This window comes from Telopea speciosissima, chromosome 1 (genome assembly GCF_018873765.1).
Source record: "Telopea speciosissima isolate NSW1024214 ecotype Mountain lineage chromosome 1, Tspe_v1, whole genome shotgun sequence".
NCBI classification, from domain to species: Eukaryota; Viridiplantae; Streptophyta; class Magnoliopsida; order Proteales; family Proteaceae; genus Telopea; species Telopea speciosissima.
The window spans coordinates 13,108,276-13,131,189 of NC_057916.1; the positions used below are offsets into that span (position 1 = coordinate 13,108,276).

The 22,914-nt window shown below is 38.9% G+C and overlaps 1 protein-coding gene and 1 long non-coding RNA gene across 3 annotated transcripts in view; one reads left to right on the plus strand and one right to left on the minus strand.

Annotated features, from left to right (window-relative positions):
- The window catches only part of LOC122664863 (ABC transporter B family member 20-like), a 29,324-nt gene extending 15,221 nt beyond the window's left edge, over positions 1-14,103 (plus strand). Inside the window, exon 11 of the mRNA XM_043860892.1 lies at positions 12,653-14,103. Within this exon, the coding sequence (XP_043716827.1) occupies positions 12,653-13,882 (1,230 nt within the window). The 3' untranslated portion in view covers positions 13,883-14,103. The remainder of the gene's footprint in view (positions 1-12,652) is intronic.
- On the minus strand, positions 23-19,270 carry LOC122664875. 2 transcript variants are annotated; one of them, XR_006333394.1, is made up of 3 exons: positions 19,148-19,270; positions 18,488-18,494; positions 23-38 (listed from the first exon to the last, which is right to left on the minus strand). It is a non-coding gene; the product is annotated as an uncharacterized LOC122664875 (long non-coding RNA). The 2 variants fall into 2 exon arrangements; XR_006333392.1 differs by lacking the exon at positions 23-38 and adding an exon at positions 7,413-7,455.
- Positions 19,271-22,914: the final 3,644 nt, after the last annotated feature.

The window sequence follows — 22,914 nt, forward strand, 5'->3', positions numbered from 1 at the left end:
TTTGTTGTGTTCTGTGATTTAAATCTGATCTTCAACTTCTGTTGTGTTCTGTTATTAAAATCAGATCTTCAACTTGGGATTCATTTAAGATCTGAGTTCTATTTCTCTACTTATAACTTAGAATCTTTTTTTTATATATATATAAATAATCAATTTATTAGGGAGAAGAGGAAAAAGATTACAACATGGAGTACAAAAACAACAACACAACGTGGCTGAAATGACAAAATCCCAACAAACTATGGCATAGGTTAAGAATCCCTATAGAAAGATTGTCTACCCACAACTTCACTAGCTTACTGTTGGAATATGTAATCCAGAATACCGTGGGGGTATTCTGGTCTTTTGGGTATTTTATTTATTCTTTATTTATGTATTTATGAGCAAGGGTAGAAATGTAATTAAGGATGTGACACTGTTCATGTGAACAGTATCGTGAATAGTGTTTTTCCCTTGTTATCTCTTTTACTACTATAAATAGAGAGCTTGACTGATCTTATAGATCATTCAAGCCATTCTCCCATTCTCGGTTCAAGTCAACATGGCATCAGAGCTAGTTTGATCTAGGTTAGAAAAAGAGGAAAAAACCCTACTCCTCTCTAATCGACTTCTTCCTTCTTCTCTCTTTCTCGGCTTCTCCTCCTTCTGGTTTTCTTCTCATCTTTGTAAGGGGGCAGCACTAATGAGGTAAAAACTTAACCAATGATTTAGTTGCTGCACTCCTCCATTCAATCTCTTTTTTCCATTAAAATTCTGCTGGAACCATCTTTGCGAATTGGAGCTTTCCAGAATTTTTTGGAGATCAACTTCCTACCACTATTGAAGGCTGACCTTCCACCATTGGAGTTCCCTTTGCTCTCTTTTCCAGCACCTTCCTACCCTATTCCATTGACCTCCTTTCCTTTTTTCTATTTCTCCATCTTTCATTAACCTTTCCAGCCCCTACCCTAATCTTTCATCAACTTGTCAGGGTTTTTCAAAACCCTGACTCCAATCGATTTTAGGGTTTCCCTTTTTAGATGCAGCTAATTTTTTGGGGGTGATTCCCTACTACTACAAGCCATACTCGACCTAAGTTTGGACCCTTTCTGATGGCTGGATTTGTTTCTACAGCAAAACTTTCTTAACCTGCTAAAACCCTAACTCCAATCGAAATTAGGATTACAGGTTTCAGCTTTTGCTGATTTTTGGAGGGCTGATTACTTCATCTACAAGGACTACTCGACCTCAATATTGGCCTCTTTCCAAGTGTTTGAAGACCCCTAACCCCAATCGATCCTTATTTTCAGGGTTTTACAAAATCATGACACAAATCGATTTTTTGGGTTAGGGTTATTTGCTGCTACTGGAGTTTTTTGGAAATGTTTCTACCATCAAGAGACGCAACCTACTTCAACTATTCGTGGCTTGAAGAAGTTCTATTTCGTGTGATAGCTGCTGCCCTATTTTTCTGCATTTTTTTGGTGTTTCTCCCTCTTGAAGATCAAGTCTCAATCACAAAAAGATGTTGGTTATTTGTATTGGAGATCCATTCAAGCAGCTCTGGACAACATCTATTACACACCATCGACAATCTTTGACAAGTCATCATCTCTTTTATGAAGCCCCCTTTCCCTACAATCGATCTCAACTTTCAGGTTTTTTACAAAAACCCTGACTATAATCGATCTAAGGGTTAAGGCAGTCCTCTCTTGCTGATTTTTTTAGGAGAGTTTTGTAACCATCAGAGGAGTACTCAACCCAAGTTTCAGCATCATTCATGGATTTATTTTGAAAAAAAATTCAGGTTCACACTTAAGGTTCAATTTCATCATTTATCAACCTATTCTTTTACTTGTTCCTATGTGGCTGGCTGCTTCAACTACCTATGGATCTGTTGGGTTAATTAATTTATACTTGCTAGTTCTATCAAGCTTTACTACATACCTTGCTCTATTGTTTGGCTTCTGTAAGCATGACTGGTTGACATGTTACTGCTGCCTTTATGAGGACTACTGTTGTCCTATTATTGAGTCTGAATATCCTACTATTGGAGTTCGAATTTCTTTCATTGTTGAAGACTCGAATTTACTACCTTGGAGATCAGCTTGTTTGGGATTACAACAGCATTGTTCCATGGTTATTGGTTGCAACTACGAACCTATTCAGTTGTGTGTAGCTCTTCTACTGCTTCATATCCGGCTTACTTTGGAGCTTGTTCCTAGTAGTGTTTACTAATTCAGATCTGATTCAAGTTTTTTGTTGAAGTTTATTACATCAATTCTGTCCAGATATCTTCGTCAGTTCTATTTAGCATGAGGGAGTTTATAAATTGGAGTTTTGCACACTTGTTCTTCCTTGTTTAAAGATTGGTCAAGCCTTGAAGATTGGAGCTTTTCCTTACTTCAAATCAGATCTAATTCATTATCCCACAACTTTTCTTTTCACTTCACCATCTCCCCTAACATACCTTTGGCATATACCCATAACGACTTTGGACGATAATGGTATTCTTTAAATTGCCATTTCTTCCTTTTCCATTCCCTTAGCACCTTTTGGAAAATTCTGGAATATTATATTTTTGCCTTATCTCTTACATTATCTCTGTTATGCCCACGTGTACTACTACACGTGAGGGAGAGATTATGTACAGTACACCTACAGACATTGTAGAAGCAGAACTTGCAGGAATACTTGGTGCAAAACATAGAAGATCAGTGTTTCCATCATTGGTATTGGAAATCCTTCTGTATTGGGTTGAATTTGCCGTAAGGGGGAGATGAAGAGTATTGAAGATGTTTGGTTATTGCCTGCCTATATGAGGTTCTACAGTTGAGTTGATCTTTTCCGCTACCTGATTCATTTGTTTCCGCTGCTTGCTGCCCTAGTTGCTTGTCTTCAAGATTATCAGTCAGAGATTCATCACTGGATAGCTATAGAAGATTGGTGAAAGCTGCCTTTTTTTGCTGATCAAGTCTGCCCAGTTTTTTGAAGATCTATAGTTAAAGTTCTTGAAGGTTTATTTGGGAGCTGCATTCATCTCTGTCAAGCTGGATTCTGCTGCAACTTAGTTTCTTTCCATTTTGTTCAAGTTGAGCATTAGTACCTTGTATGCACCAACTTGAGGGGGAGTGTTAGCATTATTATGGAGTTATTTTTTTCTTTTTAGTTCAAGCTGGTTTTTCTTTTTTCTCTTATTTGTATAATCCAGCTTGAGGGGGAGTATTGGAATATGTAATCCAGAACCGTGGGGGTATTCTGGTCTTTTGGGTGTTTTATTTATTCTTTATTTATGGATTTATGAGCAATGGTAGAAATGTAATTAGGGATGTGACACTGTTCATGTGAACAGTGTCGTGAATAGTGTTTTCCCTTGTTATCTCTTTTACTACTATAAATAGAGAGCTTGACTGATCTTATAGATCATTCAAGCCATTCTCCCATTCTCGGTTCAAGTCAACACTTACCATCTGCAATAAAATTGGCAGATCTCAACCTCCAAGATAAGTAGAAATTCCCTCACTTAGCAAGTGCTCTTGCTTTCATGATCAGGTGTAAATATCTCCAATGACCCTCCCTTTGCTGAGATTGAAGCCAGTGAATGACTGACTTGGAGTCCCCCTCTGTGGAGATGCCCTCCCAACCCTCCTCTAAGGCAATTTCCATACCTTGAATAATAGCCTTGAGTTCTGCTGTGACCGAATCCAAACTCCGACAGGAGAGCCAATAGCACAACACCACTGTGATTTCTAAACACTACTCCTATACCCGCTGGGCCCAGATTACCCTTTCGCATCTGTATTGAGCTTTAGGGTGTCAATAGGAGGTGCAAGCCAATAATGATGAATCCAGGCATGAGCGGCTGTAGAAGAAACAACAAAGTCCCAATGCCTCAGGAATGATCCAATGGGATCTCACTTAAGGCCTCAACTGTTGAGGCCCGTCTGTCAGTCGTCAAAGTAGTAGTCTCAAGTCTGAACCACCTGATGTATAGATCTCTCCCACTCTCTAAACATTTTTACAATCATATTCTTAAGCCTAACTTTGAAATCAGATCCCTTCCTGTGCATTGGTTTTCTCCTTATACCTAGCTATCAAATTCTTTTGAGATTCTGTTTTATTGTTCGAAGAGATGCATGTCCTTGGAGGCTAAACTCCTTATCTATCCCCTCCCGCCCCACAAAAAAAAAAGGACAACTCCCAGAAAAATAAAAAACTGGCCCAGATTTCTTTATTAAACTGTGTTTACTGAGAAGTTGAGAAATAATTTACACTAGCTGTCTTAATGTGATACATTTGTATGGAAGTAATGCCTCTGTGGCTCAAGTGATCAACATTCAGTGAAACATGAGTAGGGTCATTGCATATGAATAATTTTACTTTTAGAAGAGCACTAGAAGTATGGAATGCCTCGATATTAGAAATTAGGTCATCAAGCACATGTACATGATGAACCAGTAATTGATGCTGAATGCATAAATAACTAGGGTTAATTACACCTAAGGTTCCTAATATGTGCGGTTATCAATGCCTTAGGTTCCTAACATTTGAAAAATGATGTTTGGAGTGCCTCATTCAAGAATGGCATTAGAGAAGAGTTATGGTTGATTAAAATACCCTTCAAAATACCTTCCAACCAGTAATTGTTGAATCTGGTCTAAGCAAACTTCTGATGCAGATTCATCATCAAATAGGGTTTGTTTGCTTAGGAATAAGTCTAGTGTTGGGTTATATACATGTTGGGCCTTTGATCCCATGGGTTTTCTATGTAATAGGCCACTTTATGGGCCTAAAATATGGGTAATTAGGTTGCATACGGGATTCTTTAGTTTTATTTTTATATAATTAGTGGTCTTGTGATCAGTTAAGTGATCAAGTGACTTGGTTAAGTGGTCATGTGACTATTTAAGTTGGGTTGTATTAGTACTCTATAAGTCCAGCCATGTTTTGAGTCTATTTCCTTTGTTATTTCACTTTCCTAGTCAGTTTAGGTTACCTAATAGGTTAAGGATTGTATTAGGCCTTTGCTTTTTAGTGTAGGAGTCTTTTTGAGTCTTTTATATAAGGTTGTAAGGGGGGCAAGTATTGAACACGAATTTTGATATTAATGAAAAGCTTTTTGCTGCTCTTCTTCTCCATTGAAGATTTTTGTCTTGTGTTTGATCAAGGCTGGTAGGATCGGTCATCGGTGTTTGATCCAATTGACACCTTGCGGTGGGAAGCTCGGGTGGTTCGTTGGTGGGATTGGTGTTTGATCCAATCGATACCTTGCGGTATGAAGCCCGGATGGTTCCTTTGAAGTTCTTTTCAAGTTTTCTGTTCAAGATTCGATTTTATTCAAGTTTTTCAAGCAAACAAGTTGCTGCCAGGACAATTCTGCAACTACAAGTAAGTTGGAAGCATCCCCATCCCCATCCCCATCCCCATCCTTCCTTCTCCTAATCCTCTACAACCCCAACCCTAGCTTTCCCCCTTGTTACTGTTCCCATAACCTTAAACCTGCACAAACCAATCCACCCATCAAAACCACACCAAACCAGAACCAAATTACCTTCTCTGCCTCTATAGCACTTGATCCAAACCCTAGCCCCATCCTCCCACTCTAAACCCTCCTTCAAATTTTCATTATTCAAAAACCCAAAACCTTAAACCTAACTTGCTGCCCATTCAAGTTTGCACACTTCCATCCATTAAAACATCTCAGGACCTTCACTGATAGACTCCCCTACATCATCTTGACATAACCCATACATCAAGCCCTAACCAAACCCTAACCCTAATTTGACCTAGCCGAACTACCATTCAAGTTAGATCTTGGTTGTCTGGCTTCTAGTTGGTCTCCTACCAACCTAGAACGACATTACCATCTCAAAGCCAGATTAGCTCTTCACAATCTCATCGAATGACCCCAACACCAAAGCATAGTTGTCAGGGCATTGCCGTGCCTTGGATGCCTTGGTCACCTTGTTGGTGTCGCCTTGTGTCTAGGCCCCCTCCAACACCTTGGGTCACCCAGACGCCATGACAACTATGCACCAAAGAGCCTCTGAGTCTCTGACCACACCCTAGTTGTTCTCCAATATCTCTCCTCAACCACGAGCCTTGGCGCAACAGTTAAAGTATTTGAGTCAAGGAATGACTCTTCAATACAGCTCGCGATGGGAAGGAACTCTAGTCTATTTATGTTTATTTATTTCCTTGTTGAATCATGATTGGCTTTAGCCTTTCATTAGTAGAGTTTGTTTCAGTTTGCAGTAGTGTTATAAACACATGTAATGGCCTAACAGCCTCCATCATTTATTAAATGAAAAGCTCTTTAGATTCAGAGCCTAAGGTCTACATGCACTGGAAAAGAAAACAGCAGACCCAAACTAAGGTCCTAATCAGGGTCAGGGTGGCCTGTGTATGGTTTGATTTGACCTGCGTATGGTTTGTGTGAGATATTCTAGAAGATTGTTGGGGGTCCTATGAGAATATCTGGTAGAATATCTTGAAGATTTGCTGGAATACTTTCCTACTAGTTACCATCTTCTATTATTGTAATAGTTCCTTAGTTTCCATATTAATAGCTAACTAAGAGTACTAAGAGGTACTATTTTTATTTTTTTCGAGTAGTTCTGTCCACGTAGTGGGGAAGGTTCTAGTTAGTTTCTATTTTCAGTCTTAAGAGTCTTTTATTTAAACAAGTTAACTAGTACGGCATGTTATGCAATTAAGGTCCGACATTAACATCTTAACATAGTAGAAGATAGGTCCAAAACAGTACTTTATATACTATGGAAACTCCTAGTAGCATGCCATTTCAAATCCTTTACATTATCATACAATTTCCATCAATTGGGTTAATGTTTCAGCCATAGTTGTCAAGGCGTCGCCTAGGCGCCTTTGTCACACCTTGATTTCTGGTGTTGCCTTGGTCGCCTAGGCGACAAGGTGTCGCCTTGTTGGTGTCGCGTTGGTTGTTAACCCCCTCACTCGCCTTGGTTTGCCTAGGCACCTTGACAACTATGGTTTCAGCATGCTAATAATTTCTAAAACGGTATGGATTCTTTAGTCCTTGATGTAGTAACATGATGCATGTATATATACTTCTAAAACGAAATTATCACATGCATTAAATTAGACCCTCCACTTAGACTATTTAAACATTCAGATTTGGGCCCACATAGGATTCTTGGTTCACTACTTAAGACCCTCATGTATTAAACCAGGGCCCATGGAATCCAAGCCCATAGGATTTATAGACCATATTCACTGTCTATCTTCTTCCTCCATTCTTTTCCCTTTTTAATACAACATGGCAGTGGCTGAGCCCACGATGGCAGCCCCAGCCACCACACACACCTTAAGGGAGAAGGGGGGTTTCACCAAGCCCAGCCGGCCAGCACTTGCATGTGGCCTGAGCTGCCAGCTGCTGGCGCTGGCAGCAACTCTCTTCCCCCTCTTTCATCTTCTTCTTCTCCTCTTTTTTCACTTCTTCTACTCCTCCTTTCCACCCCTATTTCCCTCTTCATTTGCTCCTCTTTCTCTTCTCCATTTTCCCTTTCCCCAAGTCTAAAACAATTTCCAGATTTGAAAGAAAACCCCCAAAACAGAGTTCTAAAATTGATATTGAAAAAAAAAAAAAAACAACCTACCTCTTGGAGAAATCCACTCTTCTCTAAGCTTGAATCTTCAAGTCCCAAGCTCCAAGCCTTAAATTTTGAACCCAGCCTTGATTTCTTTCAAACTCTTCTCTTTTCTTTCTTTTTCTTTGTTAGAACAAACACCAACCAAAACTCAAAGTAAAAACAAAACAGAGCAAGACGACACAGAGATTTAACGTGGTTCACACACCAGTATGGTGTGCTACGTCCACAGGCGAAGGCGAAGCTGTTTCACTATGTAAATCGGAGAAGGTTACAATGGAGATCTCTCAAGAACACCCAAAATGGCGCTGCTTCTCTCTCCCAGAAACTCTAAAACGAAAACCCCCAAATTCTCACTCTTTACAACAAAGCAGGTAAAGAATATAAATACTCCTCCATCGGGTCGGGTCACCACCAAAAATGTCGGAGCGGGTCATTCTTCGAAACAGGTCCAAGAATTCGAGACATACATAACATTCTTTACTCTCTTTTCTTCCCTAAGCTCTTCCTTCATCAAGGATGGAAAAACTCCTCCTAAAAACTCTCAAGAATCACCCTTAGCTCACCGTTTTTCTCTCTTCTTCCTTCCCCTCTCCTCTCCATTGTTTTGCTTTTCAAAAAACTTCAAACGAAGCAAATGGCACTTCATACGTATGAATTGAAAAGTTCAACTTGTTTCCTTGGTTTCTCCTCCATGAATGACCTTTAATGCCCCTAAATGCCTTACCTTGCCTCACTTTCTAACCAATACTAACCCATTCTTAAGGTTTGACCATGGTACCCTTTTTGTTTGCATTTACGGTCCTAGCCTTGCCTTGACCCTTTTATTCCCATGCAACCCAGTTGTGGTCCAACCCATTGGACACATCAGCCCAATTTGAGCCACATGAACCCAATAAAACCCAAGTAAGCCTAATTGAACCAAGTTGGTTCAATAATTTAAATTGAAGTTCAATTGAACCCAAGATACATTAATTAATCCCAAATCACATATGTACTTAATTCGATGTGTAGGCTTCTAATTGTCCTAATTAATTTAATTTACCCATTCTTCGAATATACCTGTACCCTACTTGTATTAATTTAGGTGGGTGAATACTTGGATCACACATTACATACTCAATCTTATGATTTTAAGAAAAATAAAATCATGGTCTTCTATGGTAAACCGAACCATGAATATTTAAAATTTTCTTACCTTACCATCGCACATCGTTTTTCCCATCCCCAGTGCCCGTCGGGACTGACACGTCCTGCTTGGCGACATCACAAAATACTAAAAATATATTAATAATTACGTAGCGGGTATCACATCTAGGCGAGTGGCGCCTTAGTGGTATCACACCAAGTTTGGCTCTTATTTATTTATGCCAAATATCATTTAAGCAAATGTTTTAGTTACTTATATTATTCATAAATAAGCAAATATCCTCTATTTGAATCTAATAAAAATAGTTAAAAAGTCAACTTCCAAAAGGATAAATAGTCAACAGTTCAAGAACAAAAACTGGATTTTCGATGGTAGGTGAAATTTTCAACTTTCTAATGCTGTTGGGGTTTTTCTCAAATCTAAAAATTCCATAAATCTTAATATGGTAAAACATTGCTAAAAACCAAAAGAGCAGTAAAATATTCATTTGTTTTGTTATCTAAAAAATTATTTTCATTCAGAGCGAATTTGACTGCATTCACGCACACCAAATAAGGTTTGACCGAAACATAACTCCTTCAATATAAATCATATTTTAGCAATCTTGGATTTGTAGGAAAGCTGGTTTTGTGCTCTATTTAATATAAAAAGTCTCATGTAAAATAAAAATCATTTGACTAGTCAAACTTCTTAGAGAACAAGAACATTTCTCTATATCGAGAGCAGTTTATAAGATCATATCTTCTAAGAATAGTATAAACCAAATGTGAGACTAGGTATAGCAGGACAATGACCAATTCCAAGAATAGTATAAACCAAATGTATGTTTTGATTGTTTCGAACTTCCAGTAGCTTGCTTCCTCAGTTCTGCTGTCTTCTAGATCTATGTTAATTTTTGATGACTCGATGTGGGTTAATATTGATTTTTGATGACTTGATGTGACTTAATGTTGATTTTTGATGATTTGATGTGGCTTAAAGTTGATTTTAGATGATATAATGTATACATTGTAGCATACGAAATAATGTTAGAAAAGAGAGGAAATAAAAAATCACTTGGGCGCCTTGTCGCCTAAGCACTTAGGCACCCCTCCACCGCCTTGCCGCCTAGACTGCTATGATTCCCGCAGTTCTTTGGTGGTTAATCCAAGGTCATACTCCTTTTATTTCTTCTTTCATATGTTAAAAAAAAAAAGATTTTGAGATTTCTGTTCTTAATATTGATTTGTCCCTATATGCGACCCTGTTGCGAATGATCTTTCACTGGTTTTACTGGTTTGAGATGGTTTTTGCATTATTTTTGGTATCAAACCTAAGGAGAGACGGCAGACGAAATCAACAGTTGCTGAAATTCTACTCATGCAGATTTGATTTTCCATCGCTACTCTCTTCAAAACTCAAGGACAAGTTTCTTCAAGTCAGGGAGAGCTGATGCAGAGCCTGAGGTCTATATGCACAAGAAAGAAGACAGCAGATCCAAACTCAGGTCCTTGGCCAGAACCTTGGTCCAAACACTTCCCACAGTTCTGGTTCTGGTCCTGGTCCTGGTCCTGGTTCAAGCCAGGGTCAGGCTGGCCAGCGTATAGTTTGATTTGGCCCATGTATGGCTTGTGTAGATCTTCCAGAAGATTGTGTGGGGTTCTATGAGAAGATCCACTAGAATATCTTGAAGATTTGCTGGAACATCTTCTGGAATATTTTCCTAGTAGTTACTATCTTCTATTATTGTAATAGTTCCTTAGTTTCTAAATTAATAGCTAACTAAGAGTACTAAGAGTCACTATTTTTATTGTTTCCTATTTTTGAGTAGTGCTGTCCATGTAGGGAAGGTTCTACATAGTTGCTATTTTCGGTCTTTGTGTCTTTTATTTACACAATGTACCGATGTAATAGAAGAGACAGTTGAGAAATAAAGTTTGCTTTTCTTTGGTTCAGTGATGAATCTGGATAGGTTGCAGTGGTGAAGCTGTAACATCTCTTGGTGGTGATTCCAAGAGTCTGATTGGTGGTGGTTCCGATCAGACCCTATTGTGGTGATTTAGTAGGTTGGGTTTGGTGTTGACTCCATTCCCGCAGGCCTTTGGTGCTGAATCCAAGGTCATACCCCTTCTATTTCTTCTTTCACATGTAAAAGAGAAAAAACTATCTTCCCATCCCGCAAGGGAGCCGTGAAATCTTACATTTTTCAATTTCAACTCGTACAAGAAAAAGTGATGAGGTTAGTGTGAAGCATGCTCCAAGAGTTTGAAAAATTGTTATATCTCCCTTCAGCGTTGGAGATTTATGTTCTTAATACTTATTTGTCCCTTATGCGATACTGTTGCAATTGATCTCTCGCTGGTTTTACTGGTTTGAGATCATTTCTGCATTATCTTTGCTGCCAATTGGTTATGTGGATTTCAGACCTGCTCCTGTGGGATTCAAGAGTGTTCTTGCTCAGTGTATTCTGGGTGGGCTACTGTGGATTCAGCATAGGATCAGGGGGGATTCCTGGTTCATATCCTTCTTTTCTGGTTTCTCCATCGATCAGGTTAGTATTGCTGCAATTTTTCTGTACGCTGTGCAATTTAATTCTCTCTCTCTCTTTCTTATCTTGATCTTTTCTGCTAATCAGTTTCAGCCTTGGTTTGTCTTTATTTTCAAGTCCCAGATCTGTTTTAACTTATGAACCTTAAAATCCCATCGATTTCTTAGAGCCCTTCAGTATGCTTTCTGAAAATTCTCTGTTTCGATTATTTTTTTTTGGTTTCTGAATTTTGTTAGTTGTTTAGGTCTCAGCTACTGTTTTGCTTGCCCAATTAATCCATTGATTAGATCTGTTCTCAATACCTAAATTTATGATATCGAATTGCTGTTCTGAAATTGTCTCAACTCTCAAGAATCCTGCTCAGTAGAAAATTTCACTGTGGAAAATCTGAACATCAAATTTCTATCAAATTTGTGGAACTGCTCTACCCTAAGTCCTAAGAGCATCCCACTCGACCATACTTCTGGCCAGATCAGACCTGCCTTTAGCTTGTTATCCAATTTCTCTTGAATCTAGGTTTATTCCATTTTCTGCGATTCTTCTGTATCTGTTTTTTTAAATCCTATTCCTTATTCCTTAGGTGGTTAGAAGTTAGAACCCAATGACTTTCCCATGTATGCAGCTACTTCAGTTTGATAGCTGGGGAAGAAGAAAGCACCAATTGTGGGGAGATCAGCTTATGCTGGAAGACACTTATTATTTCTCAGATCCCTTCTTTCTTACCATTCGAAAACGATTCTTAATACTTCTGCATCCTTCGAAAAATCGATCTAATCTATGATCCTTCAAAAAGATTAGCCACTCAAGGCATCAAGTTTATTTTGCAAACCTAGTGATTGGTGAATTTTAAGGCCTGGACTGTGACTGACACGTGGACCAGTTGAACCAAGAATTGCATTCCTCTGCCAATCACTTTTGACAATTCACCCAGGGACATGGACATTTGGAAACAAGACAATTTTATTGTCTATACCAAAGCTGATTAACAATTTTGACTTATTTATGCTCATCTTTCTAATTATTGTTATTCTTTTCAGATTGAATTACAAATTTCAACTTATAATTGAATCAACCTGCTCTGCGGCCTGGGTTAACCTCCAGTGAGGGTTTCAAGGCATTGATAAACAATGTTGTATGATGACTAAATAAGCCATATTTTTTTTCCGTTGGTCAAGTCCTGTAATGATGCAACAGATTTTAAATCTTGCTCTCAAAAGTTACGATTTTCATAATGACTCACCATGTGCCAGTTGCACACCCCTGCTATAAAAAAGAAAAAGGAGATTATGAATCACCATAAATACATAGCATGTTTATTTTTCTCTCTCTTGCTTCAAATCCTGACTGGCTTGTATTCACATTTTGCAGAAGTTGTGGCTTGCTGGGTTCTCAAGAGGTATACAAGAAATGCACAGAAAGGCATCTTTGGTCCTTGAGGATGCAGTTAGAAACATCTACACTGTGGTGGCATTCTGTGCTGGTAACAAGGTGATGGAGCTCTACAGATTTCAGCTGGGCAAAATATTCAAGCAGAGCTTGCTCCATGGGATGGCCATTGGTTTTGGATTCGGATTTTCGCAGTTTCTGCTTTTTGCCTGTAATGCGGTCCTCCTCTGGTACACTGCCATCTCTGTTAAAAAGGGTTATATGGACCTTCCCACAGCTATCAAAGAGTACATGGTCTTCTCTTTTGCGACCTTTGCTCTTGTGGAGCCATTTGGGCTGGCTCCATACATACTTAAGCGGCGTAAATCTCTTATTTCAGTATTTGAGATCATAGACCGCGTCCCTGAGATTGATCCGGATGATAATTTTGGACTAAAACCCCCTAATGTGTATGGAAGCATTGAGTTGAAAAATGTTGATTTTTGTTATCCCACTCGTCCAGAGGTGATGATATTGAGAAATTTCAGTCTCAAAGTCAATGGAGGACAAACTGTAGCAGTAGTGGGAGTTTCAGGGTCTGGAAAGAGCACTATAATCTCTTTGATAGAGAGATTCTATGACCCAGTTGGTGGTCAAGTTTTACTGGATGGCAGAGATCTGAATCTGTATAACCTTAGATGGTTGAGGAGCCACATGGGTCTTGTTCAGCAGGAGCCAATTATCTTCTCAACAACTATAAGGGAGAACATCATTTATGCAAGGCATAATGCTACAGAGGCTGAAATGAAAGAGGCAGCAAGGATAGCTAATGCTCACCATTTCATTAGTAGCTTGCCTCACGGTTATGACACACATGTAGGCATGAGAGGTGTTGATCTAACACCAGGACAGAAGCAAAGAATTGCCATTGCCAGGGTTGTGCTAAAAAATGCTCCAATCTTATTATTGGATGAGGCCAGCTCCTCAGTTGAGTCGGACTCAAGCCGGGTGGTACAGGAGGCTCTTGATACCCTGATAATGGGGAACAAGACAACTATTCTTATTGCCCATAGAGCAACAATGATGAGGCATGTAGACAACATTGTTGTTCTCAATTTTGGACGAATCGTGGAGCAAGGAACCCATGATTCCCTAGTTGCGATGAACGGTTTGTATGTCCGTTTGATGCAACCTCACTTTGGGAAGGGCTTGCGCCAGCATCGAAGTGTTTAGGTGAGAGCTATGATCAGTGTAATTTATAGTCTTTCCAGGTCATGTTCTCATTCCACCAACTCCTGACTGCCGGAGACAGAAAGAAAACTGCCAGATCTTTCAGGGTGAAATCAATTGTTGGTGTGCAGTATGGCTGGAGGTAATTAATGGGTTGCATAACAATGGTTATTTGGAAAGATGTCGGGGTTGGTGTTGGTTATAAGTGTTAATAGTTAGGTTTGAAAAATGGAATTTGTGGGGTTTCAACTGGTTGAGGGAAGCCAAGGAGTGTTATAGGACATGCCAATGGGGCAGTGATGAATATTTTTTTGGAGGCTCACATTCTCAGAGAGGGATTGTGCTCTCCGTTGTGTATTATTTTGTTAATTAATCAAAGAATAGGCTTAGCAATCTTTCTTCCATGTCAAATGAGGAAATATGTGATTATTTTTGACGAACTTGTTCTATTTCTTCTTGTACAATTTGTTTGTTCAAAGACTCAAGTTTTGATGAATCAGTTTTTGCACAATATGCGCCAAAGTGAGTTTTTTTTTTCTCCCCCTTTTTGGGTGCTAAGCTACAGTGAACTTGACCGTTATGCAAATCGAGGTCAGGCCTGAGGCCTGGTTGGAAAATGGCGCATTGGATTATGAAGGACCAAAATGATAGAAACCTTTGGACCTAGGAGAATGATCATTGGAGCCCCATATGCCACATGACCTTTAGAGCCTGATATCCTGCTAACCTATGTGACAATTCTTTTGATGAAACCTATGTGATGGTTAAGGGTGTGAAATTGGAACTAGAACCGAAAATAAAAACTAGATCAAATCAGCCGAACCGAATTGAATAAATTCAGTTCAAATTATGTTTTCGTTCGGTTAGGTTTCAGTTCCATCTTAGGAACCATCGGTTCCAACCAAATAGGATCAAATACCATAACAGAATGGTAAAACTTGTTGGATGTGTCTCCATCAAACCCGGTTTGTTTCGATTAATTCCGGTTTATTATTTTCAAACCGTTTATATATTTTGGTTTCATATTATAACATGCAATATAAACTTTTTTAGCAATGTATGTCTGTAAGTTTACACTTAAAATTGTAGTCACGACTAGGGTTTGTGCTGGACACCTTTATCATATGGTCGTCGCATTCGATATGCCTAGACGTGTTGATGTTAGGGTACGAATGTGAGTACACATATTGGTGTGTATTGGCGAAGAATCTGCTAATGTCGATTCCCTCATGTGTTACTGTCAGATGTAGGTTTGGGATAGATATGTGTCACCGAGACCCAGTACCTGAGAGGGCCTTGTCACTGCAAAATGTGAACGCATTCTTGAATTCATCAATGACTAAGATTCAAGAGAACTGAAACCGATTTTTGGGGAATGCGCAAATATTTTGTGAGTAAAAGGGTCACTCAACATGGTCTCTACTGTCTGATTGGTGAATATTAAGGAGAGGTTGTCTATGAATGGTCGGATGAGAATCAAGATCCTGTACTGTTTTGGAAATGATTTTGCAAAAATTATATTCCCATAAAATGATGTATTTGATGTATGTTTTGATTAAAGTATTTAATCGTGTTTTGCGGGTTTTGATCATGTACATAAACACTCAAATATGGACATGTATTATGGAAAGGGTTTGGCAGTATTGATGTTGTTGATTAGTGGAGGGTTGGATTATGCAAGGGTAATTTTTTGATTTGCTAACTAATAATTGATTTATTTAATTTTAATTGATGTGATGCAATTATTTAATTACAACAACAACAACCATAACCTTATCTAGGGTTTAAAATATCGGTGTGTATCGTACCATATCGGCCGATACGTCTCGGTATCGATCGGTGTCGATACGATACATACCGATAAGTATCTATTTAAGAAAAAAATAATATATTGACTGATACATGTTTATACGATACGATACGATCGATACATATCTATACAGTCGATACATATTATTTTTAATTTTTTATTATTTTTTTAAATGTATCGGTACGTATCGATACACATGCCTTTTTTCATATTTTACACCAAACATGAACTAGAACTCCCAAAATTTTAACCCTCCGCGTCACAAACTAAATCTCAACTATTTCTTCCTTTGGGTTGCACCACAAAATATGTCGGATCAGGTCGGATCCACATCGCACTTGAATCCTTGAAATACAAGACATACTCAACACTTGAAAGAGAAAAGATAGGTTTTTTTCAAAAAACTTGATCTTTTGCTTCAAATCTTGCATTTTAGTTCTTCTTTTTTTTTTTTTTTTTCCTATGATTCAAGGAAAATAGGTTCAACCAACTATTATATGCATGCTTTGTATACATTTGCAAAGATTTGAACTCAAATCCACCATTTTTCACCCAAAACCAAAAATGACTTCCTTAAGGGTCAGTATTGTGCTTATGTTCAGTCAATACACAACATTATCCTAGTTGCTCTTATTCTTGAAGACCTTTACAGACATGAGTTTTATCCACCCCGACATTTTTCATGGCAATAGAGTGACTCTGCATGTAAGAAATCTCATCTTTTATAATAATTTAGAAGTGCCGCACTTGTCTGGTTATACATTATTCACAATTCTTAGTGTATATGCATAATATATGACATATATTTGTTCTTTATATTATTTTTGTGTCAAAAAAATGTATTTCCATGTGTATTTTGATCATTTCCATGTGTTTCTGCACCGATCAATATGTATCTCCAATACGATACGATACATCTCTTAAAATCGCCCGACCGATATGATACCCGATACGATACCTATACTTTAAACCTTGACCTTATCCCAACTAAATGGGGTCGGCTACATGGATCCAATAGAGGCTATGGCAATAGTAGAAAAAAGAGAAATTAAAAGAAATTAAAAAAGAAAAATAATCAAAGCAGCACCCAGAAACATCCCCCTACAAGGGGTCGGCTACACAGGTCCTTATCCTCCAAACAATTATTTAATTATTCATTAATAATTAAATTAATTAATTACTTACTTTCCTTTGTGGATTCTACTTTTTCACCAATTAGAAGCACATCAAAAAAACTTTATAATTTCCAATCAAACTTAAAGAGAGAGAAAGAGAGAGAGAGTTAGACTCTCACAAGGAATACATGAAGCTATTTAAGCATAAGAGAGGAGTTTAGACACTTCATTTTGTTTTTTCCCTCGGAGATTTCCCCTGATGGTGATGAGTAGCCTCCAAAGCATAGAGCCGATGTATCTGTGGGTACAGCGTTAGTGTGCACTGGTCGAATCCATTTATTGATCGTCAATCCCCTTGTCGAAGCCCATAAACGAAGTCTCCAAGCCCTCCAAGATCCCCTGGAAAGGCTAGCCCTGACCCCGACCCCTTGGAACTAGCCTGACTCAATACAGAACTTGACCCAAATAGCCCATCCTTCTATCGACACCGAGCCATCTCCACTCACTGTCGAGCAAAACATTCCTACTGTCTTACTTTGACATTCAGAAAATTCACACCGGCACCCGAAGCCCTTCTTTCAATGTCGAGAGTTGTTCATCGACAGACGCTCAATGTCGACCTAACCCCTCCTCGATGTTGATTCGACTCAAGCATCCCACAGAAGTAGCAAAAGTTGGGTAAACGCTCATACTTCATCTTCACAGTAGGCTCCAGACCAGACTTCCTCTTGACTTTGATAGTATGATGGAGGGGCTTAGTGATATTAACCGTTACCCTACAACTAATGTACTTCACCCGCATTCCAAATTGAACTCCTTCGAAGAGCATTACTTGGCTTGCAGACCCACCTTTGTTGCTAACTTTGATGCTACCTCAATGCAAAACAGTTCCTGAGGTACATCATGTAGTTGTATCCAAAACTCCACATGCTAGAAAGACTAGTCCTCCAATGACTCCCATTCCTCCAGAACAACCAAGTTCCCTCCAACCGACCAGGGACCTTCAGCCATAATGATAACGACATCAAGGGGATGGCAAAACTTGAACAGAAATCTGTCGCCATGAAGTGCAAGAACTTCTACTGGGAACCTCAGATTCCAAGCACTTGGTAGAGCCTCTCTGATCACTTGTTTTCGGTAGGGGCGGATCTGACTCCTCTCCTTGGAGGGCATCACCTAATGAGTGCCCAATAAGGCATCCGATGGCTGGGCTGTGTGGCACATATCTCGACGGCTGACTCAGCACACATCTAGATGTGTGCAGCACAACCCAACCATCGGATGCCTCATTGGACTCTCCACGAGCCCAATCCCAACCTGGCCAACCAGAGTATTGTCATACTGTTGAGAGAGGCGATCCTCCAATTCATCCCCCAGCTCGAAGGCCTAATCATCTTCCTCGTCAGAGAGGCTTGGGCATTGCAGGTGTGGTTGCTGATGGGGGATCGAGGAAGAGAAAGGAGTCCTTACCGCTTGTGGGTCCAAGTTCTGTGGAGGATGAAGGGTGTGATGGGAAGTAGTGGCAGGAAGTAGCTTCATATTCTCCACACACGAGCACAAATTAGCGGGAATAAGAGAAGAGTGGATGGTAGCAGCGCTATGAGAATTTTTGTTAAACGCAACAGTTTAATCTGAGTCATTTATTTTTTGACCTTTTATTCGTAGGCGTTAAATAAAAAAAACCATCAACCTGCTCACCGTGACAGCAGGTTTCTTCTTTTTCCTATTCTTCTTTGTTGCAGGAGAGTGCTTCAGGTTTCTCCGCCTTCTTCTTCTTCTCTATTCACAAGTTTCTTCTTAAATCTCTGGGATCTGGAACAACTGCTTTCTGGGTTCTCCTCTCTACAGCCATTTGTCTCGACCTGAAGACCCTTGAATATCTAGGATCGGGAACAACTGCTTTCTGGGTTCTTCCAATTTGGAACCGAACAGAAATGCAAAAAACTCCATCTTCCCTTTCATAAAAAAAAACTCCATCTTCCCACCACAATACACAGGGAGGGCGGAGGTGGGAAGAGACAATACACAGTGGCTTGTTCTTCTTCAGCTTTCTTAAAAAATAGAAAACAAAAAACAAATCAAGGGAGGGAGAGAATCGAGGAAAAAAGAGGGTTTTGATAGAAAAAAATCAAAACAGAGAGAGAATCAATTTACAGGGGAGTGCTTCAAGGAGATGGTCTTAATTTTTTTTTGTAAACCGATGATTCTTGGAAATCTTCCAAGAATTTCGTCATGGGACAGGTGACGATCCTAAAGCGTGGAGAGCCTCTCGATTCCAACAGGAAAAATGAATCTTCTTTGAAGAACCACCACAACGTAGCTTCTTCTTCTTTTTTTTTAAACTGCAAGTGTAGATCTGATCGTCTGTGGTACGGAGCGGTTGGGATCAGATCCAGAAATGGTCCCTAAGCAGATCCGGATCGCGGATCTCAAAGCTATTCTTTCTCCAGTGGCCGTCCAGTCTGATCTCCGGTTCCCTTTTTTTTTTTTTTTGGGTAAATCGATTCTCTCTGAGAGTTTGCAGAGAATAGATTTACAGGAGAAGAGAGAGATTTATAGGGGAGTGTTTCAAGGAGATGGGTTTTGGGTTGCAGGGGATGCTTCCTTTGCCCTTTTCTTTTTTTTTTTTTTTTTTTTTTTGTAAATTGATTCTCTCTCGGTTTGAAGAAGAAAGAAGACATGGGAGAGGCGGTTGTAGGTTGAAAAGTCAACGATTAAAATCGATTGATTAAATTTCAACGATTGAGATTTAACCGTTGCGTTTAGTATTGCGTTTGCCAACCTTTATCGGCCGCACTGTGACTTTTTTCCATAAGGAGTGAGAAACAGCAGGCCTTTACCAAAAACAAAAAAAATAAAAGAGAAACAGGAGGGAGAAAAAACGACAAATGAAACTTGGAAATTGATTGAGGGGAAGTGAAAGGGACAGAAAGCTGGGAAATTGATTGAGGGGAACGGCAGGTGGTGAAGAAATGTAGGAAGAGGATGACAGATGGAATAGTTAACTAATTGATGTGGCTTCAGAGTGGAAGCCTAGCAAAACAGTGAAGAGGGAGCGATTGAAGTAACTACTTTTTTTTTCATCCCATAAAAAACAAGTAATTACTTTTTTTCATTTTTTGATGGGCAAACAAACTAAATAAAAACTAGAAAAATACAACGTTTTTCGTTAAGTTTGAAGTTAATATAATACATAACTTGTTCCCATCTTTTTCAAAGGTTATATCCTAGGTACGATCAGGTATATATAAATAGTCTATAAACAAAGTCCATGGCTATAAGCATTTTGTAGGAGATGGAAACGATTTGGCAATCCAGCTGTTGTTACTCCAAATCTCATTAATCTTCAACCCAATATTGGCAGCATGGTTGATAGTTTTACGGATCGCAGAAAGAATTGCAGTTAATTCGTCAGCAGCTTGCAGTGAATCTGTATCAAAAAACCTAAGTCTGCCATCTACCAAAAAAAAATAGGATCACCTTGCTACAGTTACCCCCGTGGTGTGGTATCCTACACATATCAGAACATTGAAATTGAACATTGGTAACTTAAAATCATAGGAATTAATATAAGGATGGTCAGAATTATGTGTTACACTAATGGAATTCATAGGGGGGGATGCAAATTCTGATCAACGATCCATTTCTGTGTACATTGGAGTACCCAAGCGGGATTGGGTGTTTGTGCCCTATAGATGACATGATTTCTTACCATCCAAATAAAATAACAGGTAGTCAAAATAGCAGCAAATACCCAGGAAGCTAATTGTTTATTTGGCCTCAGGATAGAGAAAAAGAACAAAAGAAATTCATAAGGCAATCAAACCCCAAAGCTTCCGTTCTTAATCCCAACGGTCCTGCAGTCCAGATGCGTTTGACCGAGTCACAGGAAATAAACAGGTGCCATGGAGATTCAGCACCAGTTCCACAGAGCACATGAGGGGTCAAGCTGGACCCATTTTGAGAGAGTAGCCTTAGTAGGAATTCATGCATTTAGCAAACGTCAAAAGAAGATCTTAAATTTCAGATGAATAGGAAGTTTTCAAAAGAATTTCCACCAATTAAGTTCAATAGAAGAGCATCTAACTTTAATAGATGTAAGAAATTTTGCAGCAATTTTAGTGGTAAGAATACCATTTTTTGCTTTTAGGCACCACCACTTATCCTCTAAATTTGAGGTAGTAAGATATTGAATATGGGAAACAATGGCGGGAGGAATATATGAGTTAAGGCGACTAAGGTTCCATTCATCACCAGTAAGGAAGGAGTTAACCATGAGTTGTCTATCCAATCTGGTCGGTGTCGATGAGAGAGAAAAAGAGAGATTACCTGACAAGGGGGGAATCCATCTATCATACAAAAAGAAGGTTGAATTACCATTACCAATCTTCTTGATTACCATTTGTTCCAGAGTTGGAAGGATCGTAGTTATACTATTCCAGGTCCAAGATCCCTTCCTGTTCCTGGTAGCAGGGTCGAATAGGGACACCTTGGGAAAGTATTTGGCTTTAAGCACCTGACTCCACAAAGACTCAGGTTCCGTAATTAGACGCCAGCCAAGTTTCAACAGCAAGGCCTTATTATGGACCTCAGCCTTACGAAACCCAAGTCCTCCCTTAGATTTGGGGACACACATACGCTCCCAAGAAATAAGTGAGAGTTTTCACTTCTGCGCACCAGACTTACGACCCAACCAGAAATTAGCACAAAGAGAGTCAATCTTGTGACAAATCCTTAAAGGAAATTTAAAAAAATTAATCAAATAGGATGGAGATGATGCCAACACAGCTTTTATAAGCACCCCTCGCCCAGCGAAAGATAAATTGGATATCTTCCAAGAAGCAAGTTTACCCTGTATTCGATCAATGACACCATCTAATTCCTTAACCTTGGACCTGCCATGAAACAGATTAGTGCCCAGATAATTGGAATCCATTTTCATTTCCTTGATTCCTATCAAAGAGCAAAGGACCCTTTCGGAATCATGAGAAACATTTTTATTAAAATGGATACTGCTCTTTGAGAGATTAATTTGTTGGCTAGACAAGTCAGAAAAGAGATCCAGAACGGCTTTGATAGTCATCAGGTCTTCAGAGGAAGCACGACAAAAAATAAAGAGATCATCAGCAAATAAAAGGTGGGAAATTTCCAGAGTTATCTAGAAATCTTTATCCCTTTAAACAAATTTAAATCTCGGTAAGTGGACAAAAGTCGGGATAGCACCTCCATGACCACCAGGAAAAGGTAGGGACTAAGAGGACAACCTTGTCTAATACCCCTAGACGCGGAGAAATATTCAAAAGGGCTGCCGTCAAGCTTGATGGAGAAGGAAGTGGTAGAAGATTGAAGTAACTACACGCACAAAGGCGGAGATAGGCACGCACATCGGCGGCGTGTTTTGGTGTTATGAGGGAAAATCAATGAAGAGAAAATAACCCATTAAACTGAAATACACGATGAAGATATATTTCGTCCAAATACAAAAACTAAAAGGAAAAATCATAAAATAGCATGCAATAAAAACTTTCCAATTCCAGATTCAAATAAATTCCAAGTTGTAAATACAAGCGTATGTCATTTTGTGAACTTGGTTCCGTTCTTTTTTTATATTATTATTATTTGAAAGTAAGTTGGATCATATTTTAATGCCGATGATACTACGTACAGTAGGACTTTTTAGAAAACAAAAGAAAATATTACAGGAAAAAAATTAAAGGGATAAGTTTTTCTGAGCAAGCGGCATAGAAGTGCTAGCATAATTTGCCCCAATTGACACAGAAAGAAGTATGGACGGCTGGTTAGATCTCGTTCTAGCACCCAAATCCTCAAATCTTCAAAGTAGAGGAAAAAAAACCTTAATTCCAAGGAGGAAGAAGAGCAAACAAACTGATTTGGTTCATAAATTCTAAGATATCTTTATTTCATTTAAAATTATCTTAATATAAGAAAGTTGGATTACAAAGGCAAAGGGAATCGAAAAAACACATTAAACGAAATAATGTAGGAACATAATTATTTTCCTAAACACACGCAAAATGCAATTTTTTAAAAAATATTATGACTCCCATAATTCCATTCTAACAACAAAAATTTTGACCCTAAAAAATTGA